Source organism: Cavia porcellus, unplaced genomic scaffold, assembly GCF_034190915.1.
Source record: "Cavia porcellus strain 051 isolate PalLab524CR breed Dunkin Hartley unplaced genomic scaffold, mCavPor4.1 scaffold_1, whole genome shotgun sequence".
NCBI classification, from domain to species: domain Eukaryota; kingdom Metazoa; phylum Chordata; class Mammalia; order Rodentia; family Caviidae; genus Cavia; species Cavia porcellus.
This window is the reverse complement of record NW_026947484.1, coordinates 21,308,357-21,330,436: the sequence shown is the minus strand read 5'-3', so window position 1 is coordinate 21,330,436 and position 22,080 is coordinate 21,308,357. Positions and strand designations below refer to the sequence as shown.

Sequence of the window (22,080 nt, the reverse complement as noted above, 5' to 3'; positions counted from 1 at the left end):
GGAAACCCATGAGTTTTGAAAAAATCTTAGTCAACTGTCTCTCAAAGAACATAAGTCCAGGACATACAAAGAATTTTAAAATTTCCATCCCCTGATACTCAAATACCCAGTCGAAAAATGGGCCTCTGAGATGAATACACAGTTGTCTGGTAAAGAAATACAAATGGCAAGTAAATACATGAAAAAATGTTCATCATCATTGTTCATTAGACAAATGCACATTCAAAGCTCATTGAGGTTGCATATCACTCCAGAAACAATGGCCAGGATCAAGAAAACCACAAACCACAAATCCTAGAGAGTGTGTGGGTAAAAAGGAATCCTCCTGCACTGTTTGTGCAGGAGAGTGGTACACCCACTATGTGGTTCAGTCTAGAGGTTACCCTAAAAGCCGGGGTTAGAAGTCCCATTTTACCCAAATATTCCACTTCTAGGCACATTTCCAGAAGAAGTGAAACGATCAGGTTGCACTGATATGTATGCACTCATGTTTATAGCAGCACAATCTGTTTTAGCCAGATCTTGGAAACAACCTAAATGCCCATCAACTGAGGAATGGATAAAAAAGATGTGGTACTTTTATACAAGGAGTACTACTCAGCTATGAAGAGTGATCACATTGAGATATTTATAGGTAAACGTATGCAATTTGAAACAATACTCACATGAAACAAATAAAACTCACGTGTAAATACTGTACTGTCTCCCTAGTGTAAGAGATGATTAGAGTATAAAAGATACAAAATCCTCACTAAATACAGTGATAGGGAAAGTATCTGCTCAAAGGAGAAAAAAGAGTATCTCAGAGAAAACGAGGGAAAAGAAATAGGAAGGGAAAATAAATATATCTAAATTTGTATAAACACACAGGATAGCTAAGATGATTGTAATAAAAACTCTAACAGTTCTTGGAACAAAACAGTTAACATTAATAGGAATGGAACAATTTGGCATGTTTGGGTCTGGTGATCTGAGGAACTCTTGTGAAGATCACGATACAAAGTAACAACCCTGATTATGCTCCTGTCACCTTGATTTGCAGGCCTCTATCGTCATTGTTTTGGGCACTTAGCTATCGTCATTTAATTGCATTTTTGTTTCTTGTTTTTCTAGTAATTTGTTTTGTTTTTCCTGATAATACAGAAAGGATAGGTGTACATGTAGAGGCTTATCAATGTCTAGAATTTCTCCTAAACAGTTTAAGAGAATCAGTTATATTACGCATGATAGCATGAACAGATACTTTCAAGAAAAAGAGACATTATGCTATCCACTGCTGACACCATATCATCATGCTGTGAAATCCAGTAATGTTTTTATTCTTTGTTCAGAATAGTTTTAGTCTGTTTTCTATTATTGAATTTCAACAGACATGAAGGAATGGACAGCTCCATTTTGAAGAGAACAAGAGACATTATGGCAGTTATTGCTGATTTTCTTTTGTCTGGTTTTGAAGGCCTGTAATGCCTAGATTACTCTATTTCTATCTGTTTTATACTACATTATTTTGTATGAATTCATTGTATTTGAAGATCTGAACAACAATTTAGAAGAAAACAAGAGATATGCTAGCCACGGAAGATCTCCTATTGTCTTGCATTATAATCTATGTCATTTACATTGTTTTCATGTCATCTGCTTTGTTCTGTTTTGTTATGTTTTCTATTTTCCATTTTAAAAGAAAAGAACAATAATAGTAATGATAATAAATTGTGGTGTATACGTACAATTGTATATTATTTGGCCATTAAGCGAATCAAATCAGGTTTTTGCAAAAATGATGAAACTGAAGGTGATCAAGTTAAATGAAAGTATACGTTTCAGAAAGACAAATATTGTATGTTTTCCCTAATATTTGGAATGTAAAACATGACATGAAAGGAGTAGGTAGACTATTATTTGACCACAGACAAGAAATAAAGAGGAGCAAGAGAAAGTTGTAATCAAGGCACTATTTTGAATGGAAAAAGTTATTAAGTGTGTCATTAAGTTAGTATGATGCTGACATGAATTTATTGAGGTAACAATGTGTCCAGTACACTTCATTAGGTGAAAAATCAGGGTACAAAATCCTATACAGGAACATGATAAATTGTTTTATTTTCAAAAATGCATTAATATTAGAAATATGAAATCTTTGAGAATGGTATTCACTAACTGTTTAATGACTCTGAGAATGAGATGCTGAACACATATTCTTTTTTATTAAAAGTATTTCTGACTTGTGCTATTATAAAACATTTTAAGCAGAAGGAGTCAAAATCATACTATCTGTTACTTTTCCACCTATATTGGTATTCTGTGTGTATTTGTATTTTCATTCTCCTTTTAACTTTTGCAATGTATTAAACAGAACATGTGTTTATATTTTGCATTTATCCCCACTCCGATTATCTTGGACTTTCACTGATTTATGAATTATTCTGAATTATGATTTATATAGTTATCGATATGATTATTTTTACATGCACTCTTACTTTATTTATATCAACTGTTCTACAAATCTTGACTGGCTTGTTTGCTTGTTCCTTTGGGCTTATGTTTGTTTTAAAGAGCCTTTTTAATATTACAGCAAACTCTTCAATTTTTAACAGCAATTTTAGGTTTATAGAAAACTGGATAGATAAATACAGAGATTTCCCCCAAGTCCCTGTTTCCACACATGTGCAGTGTCCCACATTACGAACATTTTCCACTGGTGCAACATTTGTGACAACTGACAGTAATACAGTACAGTAATTCTACTATTGGGAGAACATCCTGCAAACCAAAATGAAAGTGCGGGCACAGGAACACACACACACACACAACACTACACACAGCATACACTGAGCTCTCAGCATAAAGATTATACTTTCATTACTGCTTAATATTATCAGAAATTAGAAATAGTGTGAATAATAACAAATTTGTTAGATGGAGCCACGATGTATCCACATAATATAGTATTATAAACATGTGGCATGATTCTTAGGAGCCGTAGGGAAAATGAGGCTAAGAACACTAAGCAGTTATTTCCTTCTTCACTCTCCCAAAAGAATATCACCAATTATAAAGAAAATAATTTAACTTCATAGGCTGGCAATGATTTATCTAAAACCAAGTACTTTAAACAGCCTGCATGTGGATAAACCTCTGTCCAAACTTATCAGATAGCATTGAGAAATACATACGGTAAGTGCAAATTGAAAGGACACAATAAGATAGCAAACCTATTTCACTTGCATATCCTCAGAATACTGAGACAAATATATAAATGATATTCCTGAGAGCATTGTATGCACTAGGCGAAACTGAGTAATCCGCCAGGTCACAAAAGGGAAATCACTGAAGTAAATGTGTTCAAAAGCTACCTGTAAGGGACAAAAGGAAAGCAGTCACCTGAAATGATGATAGAAGTTACTACAACATGATAGCCGTTTATGATTAATCAAGAAAACAGCTTACAAACTCTTGTGTGAAACAGGACCTCCTTTATTTTTTTCTGTCTCCTCTGCAATGAGGAGAAATAAAAGCCCAGGCAGGGTGCACATGATTTCACCTGGTCGGGGCAGCCAGGAATCCTGGAGAGCTAGGAAGCTGACACACTGCTTATTTCCCCCATGCCCAACTGTCTCATGCGTCCATGGTCTTTCCTAACCCAGTATGAAAATTTGGACCATTTACACCAAACATTTTTTTACTTTTTGGTCTGCAGTATGTAAAGAGAAATGGTCGTGTGTTACACTTTAAAACTACAATATAGCTAATGTATATGAGTATCCAAACATTTATATTTTTCTTTTCACTGTTTCAAGGGGGAAAATGCAAACATAAATGTAATGGCATCTTTGACCTGATTCGTGAAACTAATACATCCATAAATGGTTCACTGAAAGAGGTTACAATTTTTAGTGAGTTTTCAAGGTCCTTATCAAAAAATTTTGACATTTTTATGCTATGTGTTCTTCATCCTTGTAAATAGCAGTTGATGAATGCACTGTGTGTGGTGAGCACGGAGGGTAGAGTTAACACAGTTTTGTGCCCAGGCCAACAGAGTTCCACTGTCACCCCATCTGTGCAAGGGCACTGTACAGTCAAATCGTAAAAAATAGTGCTGAAAATCACAGGAAATTGCTAAACGTGTGTGATCTTGTGGGGCTGCTTTTGGGAGACATTTACATCCTTCAGGCAATGTGTGGAACACACCTGCTTTACAAGATCTCTCGGCCTAGTACTTCACTTTCAAATGACCTTGACGTGACTCAGTGTCTCTATTTATTAGCATGTCTTTGTCTAATGGGATTTTCCAATGGACTAACAGGGACTTTTATCCAGGTAGGTCTTCTTCCTGTCTCAACTTGACTGAGAGTGGTTCTAAGAAGTCAGTATTTGCTGGTCCCAGGATAGTCGTAGAGAAAAATCAGGCAAGATCTCTCCACAGAGCTCTCAGTTCCATTTCGTGGCTATGCAAACAACACTCTCATACCTGTTCCAACAACCCTCATGAGCTCAGGATGCACTGAGAAAGGAACTAATTCAATAGCTTCAGCCATGCTTCACCAATGCCAACATAGCCTTTGCTCCAAGACCATACGTGCCTCCCCAGGTTGTAGCTACCTTTAGAATAGCTACAAGATTTTTCTTCAGAAGGACGATAGCACCCATTTGTTATTCATCAGCAAACAGATGTAAATCAGGTGCCAGGTGCTGGAGTTTCAAAAGCAAGCTTGGTGGGAGACCTTCAACCTTCACAAACTTCAGCCATCTGACCTTGTACCAATGCCTTGTTCCTTCACCCAGGTTAATTAGGTTAGCCTGAATCTGTCTGAGAAATCCACATAAATGAAAAATTTTTAGGATAACAGCATTTCTGTTTCTTACACTAAAAAAGTTCATGAGCATTGACACATTTTAAGTTAGTACAGCAAATAGGGAATTAGAAAGACGGGGTAGATCTTCTGGTCTGAAGGTTTCCAAATGTGTACGCACTGTGAGATGCAGGCATACAGGGAGAAAAACCAAGAAAAGAGCAGTCACATTTTATGGTTTACCTCAAAGTGTAGTGTAAACTCAAACATGGATGTCACACCAAAGTAAACTTCTACTCAGCCCAGTTATCTCCCTTCTAAAGATAGCAGTTTCCCTGTCTTCCTGAAAAAGTGAGAAACTTTATTAGAGTAATATACTCATATCCATGTTCATAGTAGCACAACTCATAGCAGCTATAACTTAGAAGCACACTGTTTGTCTGTCCAGCAATAGATGCATTTTCAAAATGTGGCATTGTAAACAATGGAGTACTACTCTTCTATAAGCAGGATAAACATGAGTCATTGTGGAAAATGGCTGTACTTAGGACCACGATGTTAAGTAAAATAAACAATCAACACAATGTTAAATATCACACGATTTCTCTTTTATAAGAAACCTAAAGTATAAATAAATTAAAGAGCCAAATAAAAGATACATAACATGAAACAGTGATATATTTTTTTTCAGAGAAGAAGAGGACTAAGATTTGTAAGGAGGGGAAAGAGAGGAGACAAGAAGAGGACAAGAAGAAATAAGATGCATTACATACAAAATTCCCACAATAAGTATAATCATTATGTAACACAAATATATATATAATAAAATTTTCAGTTGTCTGGGGGAGATAGACAAATGCATGCTATTTTTTCTTCCAGCTCTCTGAATGCTATTAATGAATATGCATTATAATTACAGTCAGAAAGAAAATTTTGCCTTTTAATTATTTACTACTGGGAAAGTTCAGTTAAAAAAAAGCTCAGCTTTGATAAATGTTGATGGTCTTCTATTGAAAAGGAAGATACACCGGAATGTTTTCTTCTCCAGTGTAATACTCCTCATAGAAAAACATACAAAACATGAACAGGAAGCTTAAATCACCAAATCAAATTGTTCAGACCTACAGTTGGCCCTTGAGCAACAGGGATGCAGTGATTCAGGCAGGCAGTCTTCAAACAGGAACACTATGGCAGAAGCATTTCATGGAGCAAGGCAACTCTCAATTCCTATAGGATGGGAAGAAGAGAAAAGAAAAAGAGCCCTCAAAACAAGGGATCACAATTCTGATATACACCCCAAAACACCACCATATGTAGTTTAGGAGATTCTGCTGGGATCCACAACAGCACAAGCAAAGCAATGGGAGTAACCTATGTCAAGACATAGATTGAATTGCAAGGACCCACAGCAATTTGCTAATTTAGACCAAAAATGCCAAGTGCAGACATTTTTTAAAAAATATTGAGAAGAGAGTCCTACTCCATCACACTGAATATTTGTAATTAAAAAAGCGATGCTTAGGATTCCCTGGGAAGGAGGCTATGATGATGTCAGAGTCATCATATAGATTGATCAGATGCTGGCCAAGCTTTGTTATTCCTAAGTACATTGCTCCACTGTGGCCTTCCTGAAGTTTTGTTCCTGGGTTTCTGTCTCTTTCATCAGATGGTCAGCTCACTCTCCAGCATGCTTGCTCCTAGCACAAGAGATGGTCCTAATACTCAAATGGTTCTAAAACTACCCTGATGAAACCTGGCATTGATAATTCTGTTACTGGAAACCCATGTTTATGAGAATGTCCTGGCCAATACCACATGCTACAGACCCACCTTGCACACCTGGGTTTCTGGTGAGGACAGGAACACATGATTTGATCTGACTCATCAGCTGTGGTCATTATACGGGTCTCACACACTCAAAAGGTGTCATGATGAGAGGAGGCAATGGCCATAATGTGTTGTTTTAGAAAGCCTCTCAGGGTAAAGCACCACAAAACCAGTGACAAACATGAGGTCACTGAGCCATCTCCTCTATTTCCTCTGCTGGGGGCTAAAAGACAACATGGACAAATATTCAGAAGCTCTGACTTGGAAACGCTTCTTGCTTCTTGGGAAGATGCAGCTGCTCCTGCTCCTGTTGGCCTTCCTTCTGCTCCCCAGAGCAGAGGCAGGTGAGTGATCATCTCCACCCTCCAGATGCCCAATCTTATTGCACAGAGCATATGAATCTCCTGTCCCTATGCAACACCCCCAGAGCCTTCTGTTTGCCAGCATTGCTCTGAACCTGAACTCCAATCCCACCAGAGGGAATCAGGGAGGACACTGTATAAGCTACCAGAGTTTGTTTTCAAGAAGAGAGAGTGGGTAATGTACCCTCAGTAAGAGTCAGCTTGCACATCTAGAGAGGCTTTCTTCAAAGTTCATGCAGGTGAGAAGTAAAAAGAAGAAAATAGCAAGTACTCCTAAACAGGGCAGAATAGGCTCGTCATCCCGGTCAGGGGAGGGCAAAGTCTTTGCATTCATAACTGCCTAGCAGAGATGCCCAGAGCTCCCCACAATGGATGGAATCTCTGTCCTCGGATCACTGTTTATGCCTCTCCTCACTCCTACTAACTTTCCCCAGCTCTGCTTTCCTCCTCTGGATTTCAGGGGCTTCTCTGTATTTCAGTAGGAGCCACAGAGGCAGACTCACACTTCTCTGCTTTCCAGAATTCCATCTGCACTGCTCCACTAACCAGACAGTAACTGCAGCTGTTCCTTCATGCTGCCAGGGAACAGATCTGAGACACCCTCTACATGTCAGGCCCTTAAAAAGAGGTTAAGACCTCACCTACAGTACACCTAGAGCCTGCCAGGATGAAGCATCATCATCCTAGACATCACAGGACTCAGAAGGGTTTTATTTACTCAAGGGAAGTAAAAAGTTAGCAGAGGAATGATGAAAAGCTTCAGATGTTTTATTTTCCCCTGATACATACAGTCATCTCCAATCAAACAGAGGAAAAGGATTTGTAGAACAAGACTCAATTTCCTGCACATTGGAAAACAAGTTCAGGCATCTTCCTCTAGGTTCCTGTCCACTTCAAGGAACTGCAACCTCCCAAATGTCCAACTGTTAAGAGATTGTAAGATACTTGTTCAAGGACTCAGTGGCTGCACCCAGTCTTATTGTTGTTTTCAGGAGAGATCATCGGGGGACATGAAGCCAAACCCCACTCCCGCCCCTACATGGCTTACCTTAGGATCAGGCGTGAGAAATCTAGGAAAATTTGTGGTGGCTTCCTGATTCAAGAGGACTTTGTGCTGACAGCTGCTCACTGTTTAAAGGGGTGAGAAAAAAAAAAAGGTTCACAGTCTATAGGAAACCCTTCTCAGTGCCTTTTTTCTGGGGAGCTCGATGAGTTCATGGACATAACCATGAGGAGGACTGGTGAGAGTGAGAAAGGGTCATCATATCCCAAGGGCAGAGAAGCAAGTTGGCACCAAAGAATTCCTGATATAAGGAAAACCAGGGCAATCAAACCTGATTACATCTAGACCCAGGACAATACTTTGGCATAATCAAGCAAAGTAAAACAGTTTCATGTCCTTTCCTGGAGGCACTGACCACTGAGAAACTCTGGTGCTCAAGGTGCCCTCCCTTGGTACTAAGAAGGAGGGACAGTCATTCAGCCGGGTAGCACTCTGCCCTCTACAGCTATACCTGTTTCAGTTGTGGCCTGCTTTTACAGATCCTGGGTAGTGTCTTTTGTAGCTCTCCATCCACCAATCCACTTGCCTCTGTGTACAGCCAAATAAAGGTCACCTTGGGGGCCCACAACATCAAGGAACAAGAGGACACCCAGCAGGTCATCCGTGTACAAAAAGCGTTTCCCCACCAAGACTTTAATTGGGAAAAACGCATCAATGACATCATGCTGCTGAAGGTAAGGCACATGTCCTTGTGGCTCTTGCTCTCCTCAAAAAGGTTGCCACTCCCACTGGCACCCTGCCCCTGCCCTCTTTGCCATCATGTCCATCACACTGTGCATACCCAGGAGCCATGCACTGAACTGGACTTCCTTACTTATTTTTCGACCAGCTGCAGAAAAAGGCCAAGCTGACTAAAGCTGTGCAGCTCCTCAACCTGCCCAAGGAGATGACCCAGGTAAAGCCAGGTACCCGGTGCCAGGTGGCTGGATGGGGAAGATTGTCCCCAGATGGAAACCATTCAAGTACACTGCAGGAAGTGGAGATGGTAGTGCAGAATGACAAGAAGTGTGAGAAACACTTGAAAAAATATGATCCTGCTACTGAGATTTGTGTGGGAGACCCCAAGATTAACAATACTTCGTTTAAGGTAAGACGAGGCATCTGCCACAATTGGCTTTGTGGGAAAGAGTGTTTGGGACAGATCTAGTACCAGGAGACCCAAGGATCATGGATTCCTTAACCCTATAGGCTGGCTGTTATGTTTCTCCCAGAAAAGAGAAGAAGGGAGAAGCCTGAGCTGGGAGGTACTAAAGCCTAAAGCCGCTACCACTTTACTAAGGGGCCTCTGGAGAAGGAAACAACTACTCTCCTTATGAGGCCACCGTGATTTGATATTGTAACCTCTTCCAATCTCCCAATCCAGGACCCAAACCTGTCTCTCTTCACAAGTTAATGAAACCTTGGTTCAGAACTGGGTGGTGGCATTTATTCTGGGTGCAGCCACTGGAAGCTTCACTTTGTAACACATTGCCTGAGCTCATGCACAGGCATGAGAAAACTGTTTCCCTGGTGTGCAGGAATTATAACCTCCTCTGAGACAGCAGCCCTCTTGGTCAATGAGCTCATCATCTGTGCTCATTGTCAGACATGGTCATCAGCCTCCCTGGCCTGTAATGAATGGTCCTCACAACTCAACAGGGGTGAGGTCCAGACCTGGGGATGAAGACAAAGGCTGGCTCTAAGAGTGAAAATGCCCATAGTCAGAGCTCAGCAGGTAACAGCCTGTAGTTCTCTCTATCTCTCACAAGCAGACCTTACAATCATTACTGCATGAGGGGGTTTGGAATAATGGAAGTGAGGAGTTAAGTGGTGCACTGGTTCACAGACTCACTCTCTATTTACAGGGTGACTCCGGAGGCCCCCTGGTGTGTAATAATGTGGCACAAGGCATTGTCTCCTATGGACCAAAGAATGGAACAACACCGCGTATCTTCACCAAAGTCTCATGGTTTCTAAGCTGGATAAAAAAAACGATGAAACAGAGCTGCCTGCACACAGTAAAGTAAATCCCCTCTATGAGCAACCATCTTACCTGGAGCTGAGTCTAGAATCACTCTAGAGCAGATGCCAGCAACTAAATAAATGTTTCATCTCAGTGGAAGGCCAGTTTCTTGTTTGCTCTCTTACTTGGGTTCATGGGGACCAACTCTGTGGTAAGCAGGACAATGACACAGTTCTGATGATTTCTGCCTCCTCCACTCCTTCTCCACTCAATACTTTTCCAAATCCCCTCTCAAAACTGTTACCAAGCTCTGCCTTATACACTTTAGCTTCTCCACAGCCTCTCTTTTTTCAAGGGCTACAGTTAAGCACCAACTGAAGAAAAACTGGACATCTTTTTTTCTAGGGCTCCAGGGGAACATGTGACTTCTTTTATGTCACATGTAGAGGGGAAGGGGATGAATTCATGGGTCCTGGAGTTCATCCAGGCACCACTGAGGTCGCGACAGGACCCTATCAGGCTCAGTAGAGGGAGGATATTCCTGGCAGGACATTTCTCTCCCACAGCTTTCGGGATACACATGGAGTGCTGGTTAACCTGACTGACTCTTTACCTTCACCTGAAATTTGTTTCCTTCTCCATTCCGCTCTAAGACCAAGGCTAACCTTGGCTTACAGCCACCTGGCTGCCCAATTTTATCCCTCTGAGAGTTGTCACTGTCTACCAACTACTCTCCTTATGAGGCCACCGTGATTTGATATTGTAACCTCTTCCAATCTCCCAATCCAGGACCCAAACCTGTCTCTCTTCACAAGTTAATGAAACCTTGGTTCAGAACTGGGTGGTGGCATTTATTCTGCTTAGCTATTGTTCTGACTGGAACCAGGAATACCTTGGTTCCCCACAACTACAGATACTGGTTTAACTCTTTATTCATGGCATGAATTTCACTGGACTTGGTAGACTGAAATTTATTTATTAGAATTCCCATAACTTTTCCTGGATTTACCAATATAATCTCCTCCTTACTGTGACAATACTGGAACAGTTTCTGTAACAGTGTGTACAAAGTGCTAGGCCAGAGGCTGGGGATTAGTTCACCTGCCGAGGCACCTGCCAGGCAATCACAAGGTATTGAGCTCAGTCCTAGTTAAAAAAAAATAGTGCCAGGTCTTAGGTTCTATGATGAACATAATCATAGATCCCAGTGAAGCTGGTATGGTCACAGACTTTCCAAATTAACTCTCTCTCCATCCTCCAGATTGCCCAATGAAGCCTGTGTGGAAAACCTGTGAAATAAAACATCTTATTTATATTTCTGCTTACAGTTTCTATAAACATTATCACATGATACTTCAAAACTGTATGAGATTTAAAAATGACCTTAGTCACACACTTTTCAGATATGAAGTTGCTAAATGATTCAAAAGAGGGCGCATAGGTGATAACATAATGAAGCAGGCTTATTTTCATTTGTTTGAAAGGAAACAGATATAAATGTTATCATACAAAATCCAGTTACAGGAAACGCACATACCCAGTCAACCTGCTGGAAACCATAATACCTGTCAGTACTACAGTGCCCCCCTTTGAAGAATCAAACTTGAGTCTGGGAGGCCACCACAGAAAAAAAAGGGGAGATATCTGTAATATTTAAGTCATCATGGTTACTGATGCATCCATTATATCTAATATTATCCAAACTTCTCTTTGTTGAGAAGTTCATAGCTTAGAGAAAACAAAGTGCATGGCATTTTGTTGAACAAATGTCCTGTGGGTGCTTTGTTTACCTTGCTGAACAGTCCCTCCACCTTGGGCTGCAGGGTCAGGTCACTAATATCCACATTGCCTGGCAGAATTTGGCTCAATCTTAATGCCTCTATGTCTCAAATACACAAATTACTACATTCTTTTGTGGTACAGAGTTAAATCTCACTCTGAGATCATGTAATTCTCAAAGGCATGCCTTCTCCCATCTGTTTACAGAGCATGCTACATCACAGTCTCATAAATAATTGTCTTGTGTAGCTTTACAAGGAAAAATCAGCTTCTGACTTGAGCCTGAAAACCAAAATTCCTGCACCTAACACCTACTGAAGATCTGGCTCCTTCCTCAGGAAAAAAAAATAAAGAAAATAAATAAAGCAAAAAACAAAAAATAATATTTTAGTAAGTTTTCCAGTCATATACATGAATACTCCCGGGTTCGATTTACTTTGGGGAAATGGGTTTGTAGTTTAAAACTCCTTTGAAAAGTATTCCTGTAGATTGGTCCCAATCCTACTCTAAAAAAATAAAAAGAAAGAGATTCCCAGTAAAAGATAGTGAGGACCAAATGTAATGCAGAAGTTAGGAGAGAGCTTGGACTGAGACAGATTCCCTAACCATCAGCCTACCAGCAGCCCTGGTCTTGTAACTGCCAGTCCATATTTTAGCTCTATCGCCACAATCTTGAAATTTGCTGGTCTATTGGTCTTACTTCCTCAATAACAAGGCAGCTGTCATCTGCTTATGTGGGCCATGATGATAGGTAGATGATTGATCCTGATGTCTAAGGGAAGATAGGATTTGCTGAAATCACCCTTAGTGACAGTGAATGAAAGTCAATGGAAGATCATCACAGGGGTATGCTGACTGCATCAGGTTACCTTACTAGGACAGCTGAGTTGAGATCTACCAATTTGTGACTTTTATTATCTACAAGGAAAGGTAATGGAAATTTGCATTTTGACATAGAAGTGAACTGTTACCTCCATTCCACTTGACATACTATCTAAGGTTTCTCAACCTCTTTTATCTACACATGTAGTTAGTAGTAGGTATCTCCCACACTGGAGTTTTATATAACTTATCCACAGTAGCTGGTACATCCTCTAAATCACAGTAAGAAATGAATGCATATAAATTCCCATTCCTTTCACCAAATACTATTTTTCCGATGCCAGGATTTACTCAAGCAAATGATACTTAAATATTATTTCAACATTCTTTTCTTGAAGATATTTATGGTATTCTAAGAGTTGTTATGGTATATATATATATATATATATATATATATATATACACACACACACACACAATTTGGAATGATTTTTTTTTCATAGTAGTTAATTTTCTTTTTTTTTTATTTAAGAGGAAAAAGAGAAAAACACAAAACAAAACAGAACAGTGTAAGGTTACACATAATACAGAACTACAAAAAAAAACATAACAGTAAGAAATCACCTGTTAATAGATTATATATTATCATCTTGGAAATAGTTGTTCAAATCACAGTATCAAAGAATACAAAGTAGACCTTCAAACAGAGAGACTGCAAACAGCTGTGTTCAATGATCCAAAAACATTAATATAGTCAGCTATTTAACACCCCTAAACACACTTGCTCTTATATCTGTTAAAGCTCTTTTTTTTTTACTCCCTCTTTTTTTTACAACAAAATTTACGCATTTTGGATTTTATTACACCTTAGTTCTTATTACTTTTTTTGGGGGGGGAGAGAATAAAGTCAAATATGGCAAAACAAAGCTGTCAGTCAAAACGAAGGATAGACATAGCACATGATGTAGAACAGAGTACAAGGTTATTAACAATGGTTATCAACGTTGTCTCTTGTTTCCTTAAAAAGAATTGTCTATCTCATTAGATATTATAAAGTTGGACAAAACACTAGAGAACAAGACCAATAAAACTTAGGCATTGTAAACATTACAGGACTTCCAAAGGAGACAATAGTCAAACCAGAATGGGCATCTTAGTGAATCTTATTGCCTTCAAAGTAGTTGCCTATACCCTCAAACTTGATACTATCATACAGAATGGAACAGAGTCTAATCAGTCAAAACAAGATCGTGGGAGTATTACAGGACTTCAAAACAAGTTAATAGGAATTCAAAAAGAGTTACTACTATATATCCTAATGTTTTTAATTTTTCCCTTAATTAAAATAAACATAAGAAATAACTAAATAATTTTTTTTAAAGAATAGTAGTTACCATAGTGTCTATCTTTTTCCTTGAAATATTTGGAATAAACTTCATATACTATAGCTTCAAATATTTCCATATCAAGAAGCCCAGAATAAACCCTTTCTAATCAATAAGTGAAAATTTTATAAGGCTTCAAGGCCACATAATGGGGAATAATGATTACCACATATTTTTATATATTTGAATCATTACTTACATTAGGGAAACTATTCGGTATTCATACATGCGAGATTGATTTATTTCACTTATGAGTATGGTCTCAAGCTGCTCCTATTTATTGATAAATATCTCAAAGCGATCCTTCTTTATAGCTGAATAATACCCCATTGTATAAAAATACCACAACTTTTTTATCCATTCCTCAGTTGATGGACACTTGGGTTGTTTCCAAGATCTGGCGATTACAAATTGTGCTGCTATAAACATAGGTGCACATATATCACTGTGGTATGATGCTTTCAGTTCTTCTGGGAATATGCCTAGAAGTGGAATAGCTGGAATAAAGGGGATTTCCAATCCCAACTTTTTGAGAAATCTCCAGACAGACCTCCACAAAGGCTGTACCAGTCTACACTCCCACCAACAGTGCAGGAGAGTTCCTTTTTCCCCACAGCCTCTCCAGCATTTGTTGTTGTCAGTTTTCTTGATCCTGGCCATTCTTTCAGGAGTGAGATGGTATCTCAGTGTGGTTTTAATTTGCATTTCTCTAATGACCAATGATGATGAGCATTTTTTCATGTATTTATTTGCCATTTGCATTTCTTCATCTGAGAATTGTGTATTCATCTCAGATGCCCTTTTTTTGGATTGGATCTTTGAATTTTGGAGGTCTGAGTTTTTTTAATTCTTTATATATTTTAGACAAGAGTCCCTTGTCTGAGAGAGAGTTCACTAAAATCTTTTCCCAGTTTGTGGGTTTTCTTTTCACTATGCTGGAGATTTCTTTTGACATGCAGAAACTTTTTAATAAGAAGTGGTCCCAGTTATTGATTCTGGGAAGTATTTCCCTTGCGGTTTGAGTCCTGTTCATGAATTCTCTACCTACTCCTATGTCTCCAAGGTTCCTACCCAATTTATCTTCCAATAGATTTAGTGTTTCTGTTTTAATATTCAGATCTTTGACCCATTTAGATTTTAATTTAGTACATGGTGATAGACAGGGGTCTAGCTTTAGTTTTCGGCAAATGGAGAGCCAGTTTTTCCAGCACCATTTATTAAAGAGACTGTCATTCTTACAGTGAACCTGCTTGGCTCCTTTATCAAAGATAAGGTGGTTGAGTGTGTTTGTAGTTGTGGTTGTATTTCTAATCTATTCCATTGATCTTCATCTCTGTTTTGATTCCAATACCATGTTGATTTTACTACTGTTGCTTTGTAGTTTAATTTCAAGTCAGGGATTGTGATGCCTCCTGCTTTGTCTTTGCTGCTTAGAATTGCCTTTGCGATTCTAGGTCTCTTCTGGTTCCAGATGAAATTTAGGAGTGATTTCTCTAGATCTATAAGGTATGTTGATGGTATTTCAATTGGGATTGCATTGAATCTGTATAAGAGTTTTGGGAGAATGGCCATCTTCACAATGTTTGTTCTTCCTATCCATGAGCAAGGGATGTCTTTCCATTTTCTGAGATCATCTTCAATTTCTTTTTTCAGTGTATTTTAATTTTTACTGTATAAATCTTTCACTTCTTTTGTAAGAGTAATTCCTAAATATTTCATTTTTTTGCTTGCTAATGTGAATAGTCCAGTTTCTCTTATTTCCCTCTCTGTGATTTTGTTGTTTGTGTATAGGAATGCTATTGATTTCTGAGTATCGATTTTGTATCCAGCCACATTACTGAATTTATTTATTGTATCTAAGATTCTTTCAATGAAGTTTAGGGGGTCTTCTATGTAGAGTATCATGTCATCTGCAAACAATGACAACATAACTTCTTCTTTTCCTATCTTTACCCCTTTTATTTCTCTTTCTTGCCTAATTGCTCTGCCTAGTACTTCCAGTACTATATTAAATAGGAGTGGTGATAAAGGACATCCTTATCTTGTCCCTGAGTTTAAAGTAAAGGCTTTCAATTTTTGGCCATTTAGTATGATGCTGGCCATTGGTTTGTCATAAACAGCCTTTATTATATTGAGGTAAAGACCATCTATTCCAATTTTCTGTAAAGTTTTTATCATGAATAAATGTTGGACCTTATCGAAGGATTTTTCTGCATCTATAGAAATGATCATGTGATTCTTATTTTTGGCTTTATTGATATGGTGGATTACATTTATTGATTTGCATATGTTGAACCATCCTTGCATTCCTGGGATGAATCCCACTTGGTCATGGTGTATAATCTTCTTGATGATTTGCTGGATCCTATTTGCCAATATTTTATTGAGGATTTTTGCATCTGTGTTCATTAGGGAGATCGGTCTATAGTTCTCTTTTTTAGTTGGGTCTTTCTCAGGTTTTGGTACTGGAGTAATATTTGCTTCAAGGAATGACTTAGGAAGGATTGCTTCCCTTTCAATTTCATTGAATAGTTTGAGGAGTGTCGGCTTTAGGTCTTCTTTGTATTTCTTGTAGAATTCTGAAGTGAATCCATCTGGGCCTGGGGTTTTCTTGGTGGGTAAGGACTTAATTACATTTTCAATTTCAGTAACAGAGATTGGGTTATTCAACAGTTTTACATCCTCTTGATCTAGCTTTGGTACTTCATATGCTTCTAAGAATCTGTCTATTTCTTCTGTGTTATCAAACTTTTGAGAGTAGAGGTTTTCTAAATAGGTGTTGATGATCTTCTGTATTTCTATTTGGTCTGTAGTGATTTCTCCTTTTTCATTTCTTATTGCATGAATTTGAGCTTTTTCTTCCCTTTTTTAAATAAGGTTGGCTAGGGGCTTATCGATTTTATTTATTCTTTCAAAGAACCAACTCTTTGATTCATTGATTCTTTGGATTGTTTTCTTAGTTTCTATTGCATTGATTTCTGCTCTGATTTTTATAATTTCCTGTCTTCTTTTGGCTTTGGGCTTGACTTGCTCTTCTTTTTCTAGCTGTTTGAGGTGTAGCATCAAGTTATTTATTTGTATTCATTCTGTTTTCCTGATGTGGAAACTCAGTGCAATAAATTTTCCTCTCAGGACGGCTTTCATTGCATCCCACAAATTCCTGTAAGTTGTATCTGCATTTTCATTTTCTTTTAGGTATTGTTTAATTTCTTCTTTAATTTCTTCTGTGATCCACTGATTACTCAAGATTGTGTTATTCAGTTTCCATGTGTTTGTGGGATTTTTGCAGTATCTTTTATCATTAATTTCTAATTTCAGAGCGCTATGATCCGATAACATGCAAGGAATGATTTCAGCTCTTTTGCTCTTGTTTAAATATGTTCTGTGAGTTAATATATGGTCTATTTTAGAAAATGATCCATGTACTGCTGAGAAGAATGTATATTCTGATGTTGTTGGGTGGAACATTCTGTATATGTCTATCAAACCCATTTGTTCACAGGTATGATTCAGTTCTGTTATTTCTTTGCTCATTTTCTGTCTGGTTGATCTGTCCCTTGGTGTCAATGGCGTATTAAGGTCTCCTGTTACAATTGTGTTACTGATAATTTGAGTTTTCATTTCTGTTAATAATTGTTTTATATAACTGGGTGCTCTGGAGTTTCTTGCATATATATTTAAGATAGTTATCTCTTCCTCTTGGAGTTTTCCCCTTACGAGTATGTAGTGACCTTCTTTATCCTTTATGGTCATTGTTGGTTTAAAGTTCACGTTGTCTGCAAACAGAATGGCTACTCCTGCCTTTTTTTGGATTCCTGCTGCATGAAGAATTATTTTCCATCCTTTGACTTTCAGTCTGTGAGTATCCTTCTGGGTTAGATGGGTTTCCTGTAAACAGCATATGGTTGGATTTCGTTTCTTGATCCATTCTGCTAGTCTGTTTCTTTTGATTGGTGCATTGAGACCATTTACATTAATGGTTATTACTGTTAAATGTTGGTTAATTGTAGGAATCTTATCTCTCTGCTGTTGCATCTTTATCGTTCAGTTCTGTTTAATTATTTGCTTTGCTTAGTGGTTTTTTCCTTTGTGTATCTAAACTGTCTTTCAATATTTTTTTGCAGGGTTGGTTTGGTGTTCATGAAGTTCTTCAGCTGTTCTTTGTCATGGAAGTATCGTATTTCACCATCTATTTTGAATGATAGTTTTGCAGGATATATCAGTCTAGGTTGGAAATCATTTTGCTTTAGGATCTGGAATACTTCACTCCATGCTCTTCTTGACTTTATTGTTTGTGATGAGAAGTCTGCTGTGATTCTGATAGGTTGTCCTTTATAATTGATCTGTCTTTTCTCTCTGACAGGTTTTAATAATCTATTCTTGTGTTGGATTTCTGGGATGGTGATTATTATATGTCTGGGTGTAGTTTTATTTTGTTTATGACTATTTGGAGTTCTATATGCTTCACTGATCCTGATGTCAGTTTCTGATCTCATGCTTGGAAAATTTTAAGCTATTACTTCTCTAAATATCCTCTTGATATCCTTTATGTTGTCTCCTTCTTTTTCATTAATCCCTATCATTCTTATGTTATTCTTCTTTGCATAGTCTTGCAGTTGTTGAATTGTTGTTTCCTGATTCCTTGTTATTTTTAAAAGATCTTTCCTTTCCTGTTCACTAGCTGCAATCCTGTCTTCAAGGTCTGAAATTCTATCTTCACTTTCATTAAGGCGGTTTTTACAACTTTCAGTGGAGTTTTTTATTTCCTGTATATCTCTGTGCATCTGCATTATGTATTCTGTTTGTTTCTTATATTGCTCGTCTAGGGATTCTATCTTTTTGTTTATTTCCTCCAATTTTTTATCTGTGTTTTCTTTAGATATATTTAGAATTTCTTTCATTTCTTTTATCATTTCTTCTTTTATCTGGGATATTATTTCGAGTTTGAATTTCTTTAAAGCTTTCTGGAGTTGCTTGTCAACTTCATTAGCTATTGTGTCTGATATATGAGGTGGATGGGGTATATTTTCTTCTAAATACATTCCTCCTAGGGTTTCCTGAGATGGGCTGGAGGTTTGAGGTTGTAATTTGGTCTTTCGTTTTGTAATTTTCCTATATTTCTGTGTTTCAAGTGTTATTTGAAAGCTTCCTCAGGATCTGTTGAAAATCCCCTTCTATGTTTGCAGCTACTGAGACTCTGGCACCACGCTACCCCAAGCCATTGGGCCTGCAGAACCAATGGCCCTCCTCTGCTTGTTCAGAACTCTGCAGTTCCAGACAAGCTGGGCCTCAGGGACACTGTGTGCCCACCTGCCCCTTGGAAGATCCACAGCTCTTCAATTGCAGCCGGGTTAGGGTACTCACCACAGGCCGCAGTGCCTCAGGAGCCTGTGATCCCTCCTTGCTTGCAGAGATATCCACAGTCCTCCAGACAAAGGAAGGGGCTTCTGCAGGCACTCCAGATCTGCCCAGCTCCTCCTCTGCATGACGATGGCTAGGCGCGGCTGGGCTCGGGGGATAGTGTAGGCCCGCCCACACGACGGGAGCTCAGCAGACCTCCAAGTGTAGCCGGGAGGGATGGGGAGGCGGCTGTAGTGGCCTCTAACCCACTGCTCCACTTCACTGCACCCAGAAGCCTGGCGGGTCTGGAACAGTCTGTGATTTGGGGAGACTGTGCTGGGCACTCACCACAGGCCAAGGTGCCTCAGGAACCTGCGATCCCTCCCTGCTTGCAGAAATATTCAGTCACAATTTGGAATGATTAAGGCTGATCTGCATAACCAATAGTTTAATAATCATGATTTTTTATACTCAGAGCATCTGAAATTTGCACTTAGCAATTCTGAAATATGCACTACTAAGTAAGATCAGTGTGATGTATACACACTACTAAGTATGATCAGTGTGATGTACAAATAGATATCAAAAATCTTATTTCACTTGTCTAGCTAAAACTTTGTGCCCTCTGAGCAACATCTCCAAATGCTCCTAAATCCCTAGCCTGTGACAACTACTATTGTACTCTATATCTACAACTACAATTGTTTTAAATTCCCCATGTAAGTAACAACTTATATTGTTCTTCTGCGCTTGGCTATTCGAGCTTGACATAATAGCCCCCTGGTATATCCAGGCTGTTGCAAATGACAAGATCTCTTTTTAATTTAGTTTGGCTGAAATATATATATATATATATATATATTATAATACTAAAACATACATATCACATTTTCTTTATTCAATCATTGATAGACACAAGTTGACTCTAGACTCTTATGAATAATGTAGCAATAAAAATGGAAATTCAGGTAATTTCTTAGCACACTGATCTCTAGTCTTTGGAGAAGCACTATCATAGGATTCCTGGACAGAGTATTAGTGCCAATGACAGCCCGATCTATTTAGGTGCAAAGCATGGAGCATGCTCTCCTCTCCTAGCAGTACATCCTCTTGAAGCCAGGGAATGTTGGGCTCAGCCAGAAGCTTCAGTCTTGGTCTTGCCTGAGATTCTGTTCTTCCACCTTTCACTGTCCACAATCTCAAGGCTTCCGTGAGATTCCTAGCAGATTTATTTCTATACTATTCTTCCTGGGTCACTTTTGGATACTGGCTTATTTTTTACCCTATCCATAGAGGACAAACAAGGCAGGACATGTCCAAAGAAAGCTTGGCCAGAGAATTACACTAGGTAGGGCACTGTCAATTCTCAGAAAGACATATCTTGCTCCTAAGCTCAGATCCCACCTTCTGAGAGGTCACTCAGCATCCTGATTTCTTTCAGCCTGTCCTTTTTGGTCATTGCTAAGGCAACGGTCTCTGAGTTGGAACTCCATGATTGATTACCAGTCTGTAATGACCACTTAAGTGAGAGTGACTACATATACAACAGGACTAGAAATCACCATTCCCTCTTCCACTTATACATAGATTATTTTCAGGTTATACTGTGTGTTAGACAGTAGATACACAGAAAAACAGCCTTTTATGTAATTACTGTGGGTTCTCTCATTTTATATGCCACTTTTCCTGTGTGAGATTGTTGCTTTATATCTGGGTTTGAAAGCCACAAAAATCAAAATAGTCTAGCTCTGAAGACACTATTTATTTGATTCTAAGAAGTCAGCATTTGCTGGTCCCAGGATAGTCATAGAGATAAATCAGGCAAGAACTCTCCCCAGAGCTCTCACTTTCATTTCGTGGCTATGCAAAAAAACCTCTCCCAACTGGCCTAACAAAGCTCAAGGGCTCAGCATGCACTGAGACAAGAACTAACTCAATAGCTTCAACCCTGTTTCACCAATCGCAACATAGCCTCTGCTCCAAGACCATAGGTGCCTCCCCAGGTTGTAGCTACCTTTAGAATAACTACAAGATTTTTCTTCAGAAGGACTGAAAGCACCCATTTGTTAATCATCAGCAAATAGATATAAAGCAGGTGCCAGGTGCTGGAGGTTCAAATGCAAGCTTGGTGGGAAACCTCCAAACCTTCACAAACTTCAGCCATATGACAGTCTACCAATGCGTTGTTTCTTCACCCTGGTTAATTTGGTTAGCCTGAATCTGTCTGAGAAATCCACATAAATGAAAAATTTTAGGATAACAGCATTTATGTTTCTTACACTAAAAATGTTCATGAGCATTGTCCCATTTTAAGTTAGTAGGCAAATAGGGAATTAGAAAGACTGTGTAGATCTTCTGGTCTGAAGGTTTCCAAATGTGTACTCACTGTGAGATGTAGGCACACAGAGAGAAAAAACAAAAAAGGGCAGTCACATTTTATGGTTTACCTAAAGGGTAGTGTAAACTCAAACATGGAAGACATACCACGTACCATTACATTTTTAAAGAACATTAGATTCAAAGAAGCTCACATCGCACCAGAAAATTGAACAACAGCCCAAACCCACAAACCATAAGGGTTAATGCTACATGTTTCGTTTCCAAGTTCACAGTGACCTCTCAAAGTCAGACAGCGCTTAATGTACAGACCACACTTGTGCTATGAGACAAACTGTTGACACTGTATCCATATTTTAGGATGTTAGTGGCTCAAGCATAGCGAGCAATCATTCCCTGTCATCCTGATGCCAAATGGAGTGTTGTCTTGTTA

General features: G+C 38.7%; 1 protein-coding gene and 1 long non-coding RNA gene across 2 annotated transcripts in view; one reads left to right on the top strand and one right to left on the bottom strand.

Moving 5' to 3' along the window:
• Positions 1–2,261: 2,261 nt before the first annotated feature.
• Positions 2,262–22,080, bottom strand: part of LOC106026467 (uncharacterized) — a 52,889-nt gene continuing 33,070 nt past the window's right edge. Inside the window, exons 2-5 of the long non-coding RNA XR_001200100.3 lie at positions 7,769–11,273; positions 5,916–6,017; positions 5,034–5,133; positions 2,262–4,807 (exon numbers count right to left, since the gene is read on the bottom strand). This is a non-coding gene — a long non-coding RNA (uncharacterized LOC106026467). The remainder of the gene's footprint in view (positions 4,808–5,033; positions 5,134–5,915; positions 6,018–7,768; positions 11,274–22,080) is intronic.
• On the top strand, positions 6,765–10,143 carry LOC100718836 (granzyme B-like). The gene is made up of 5 exons (XM_013146998.3): positions 6,765–6,961; positions 7,972–8,119; positions 8,581–8,716; positions 8,872–9,129; positions 9,887–10,143. The coding sequence occupies exons 1-5, from the start codon at positions 6,799–6,801 to the stop codon at positions 10,046–10,048; spliced, it is 867 nt and encodes a 288-aa protein (XP_013002452.1). The 5' UTR covers positions 6,765–6,798; the 3' UTR covers positions 10,049–10,143.

Coding starts and splice junctions, on each gene's coding strand:
- LOC100718836 (XM_013146998.3), top strand. CDS start 6,799: ATGAGGTCACTGAGCCATCTCCTCTATTTCCTCTGCTGGGGGCTAAAA. Junction 6,962..7,971: donor GCTCCCCAGAGCAGAGGCAG/GTGAGTGATCAT, acceptor TGTTGTTTTCAG/GAGAGATCATCGGGGGACAT. Junction 8,120..8,580: donor GCTGCTCACTGTTTAAAGGG/GTGAGAAAAAAA, acceptor CTCTGTGTACAG/CCAAATAAAGGTCACCTTGG.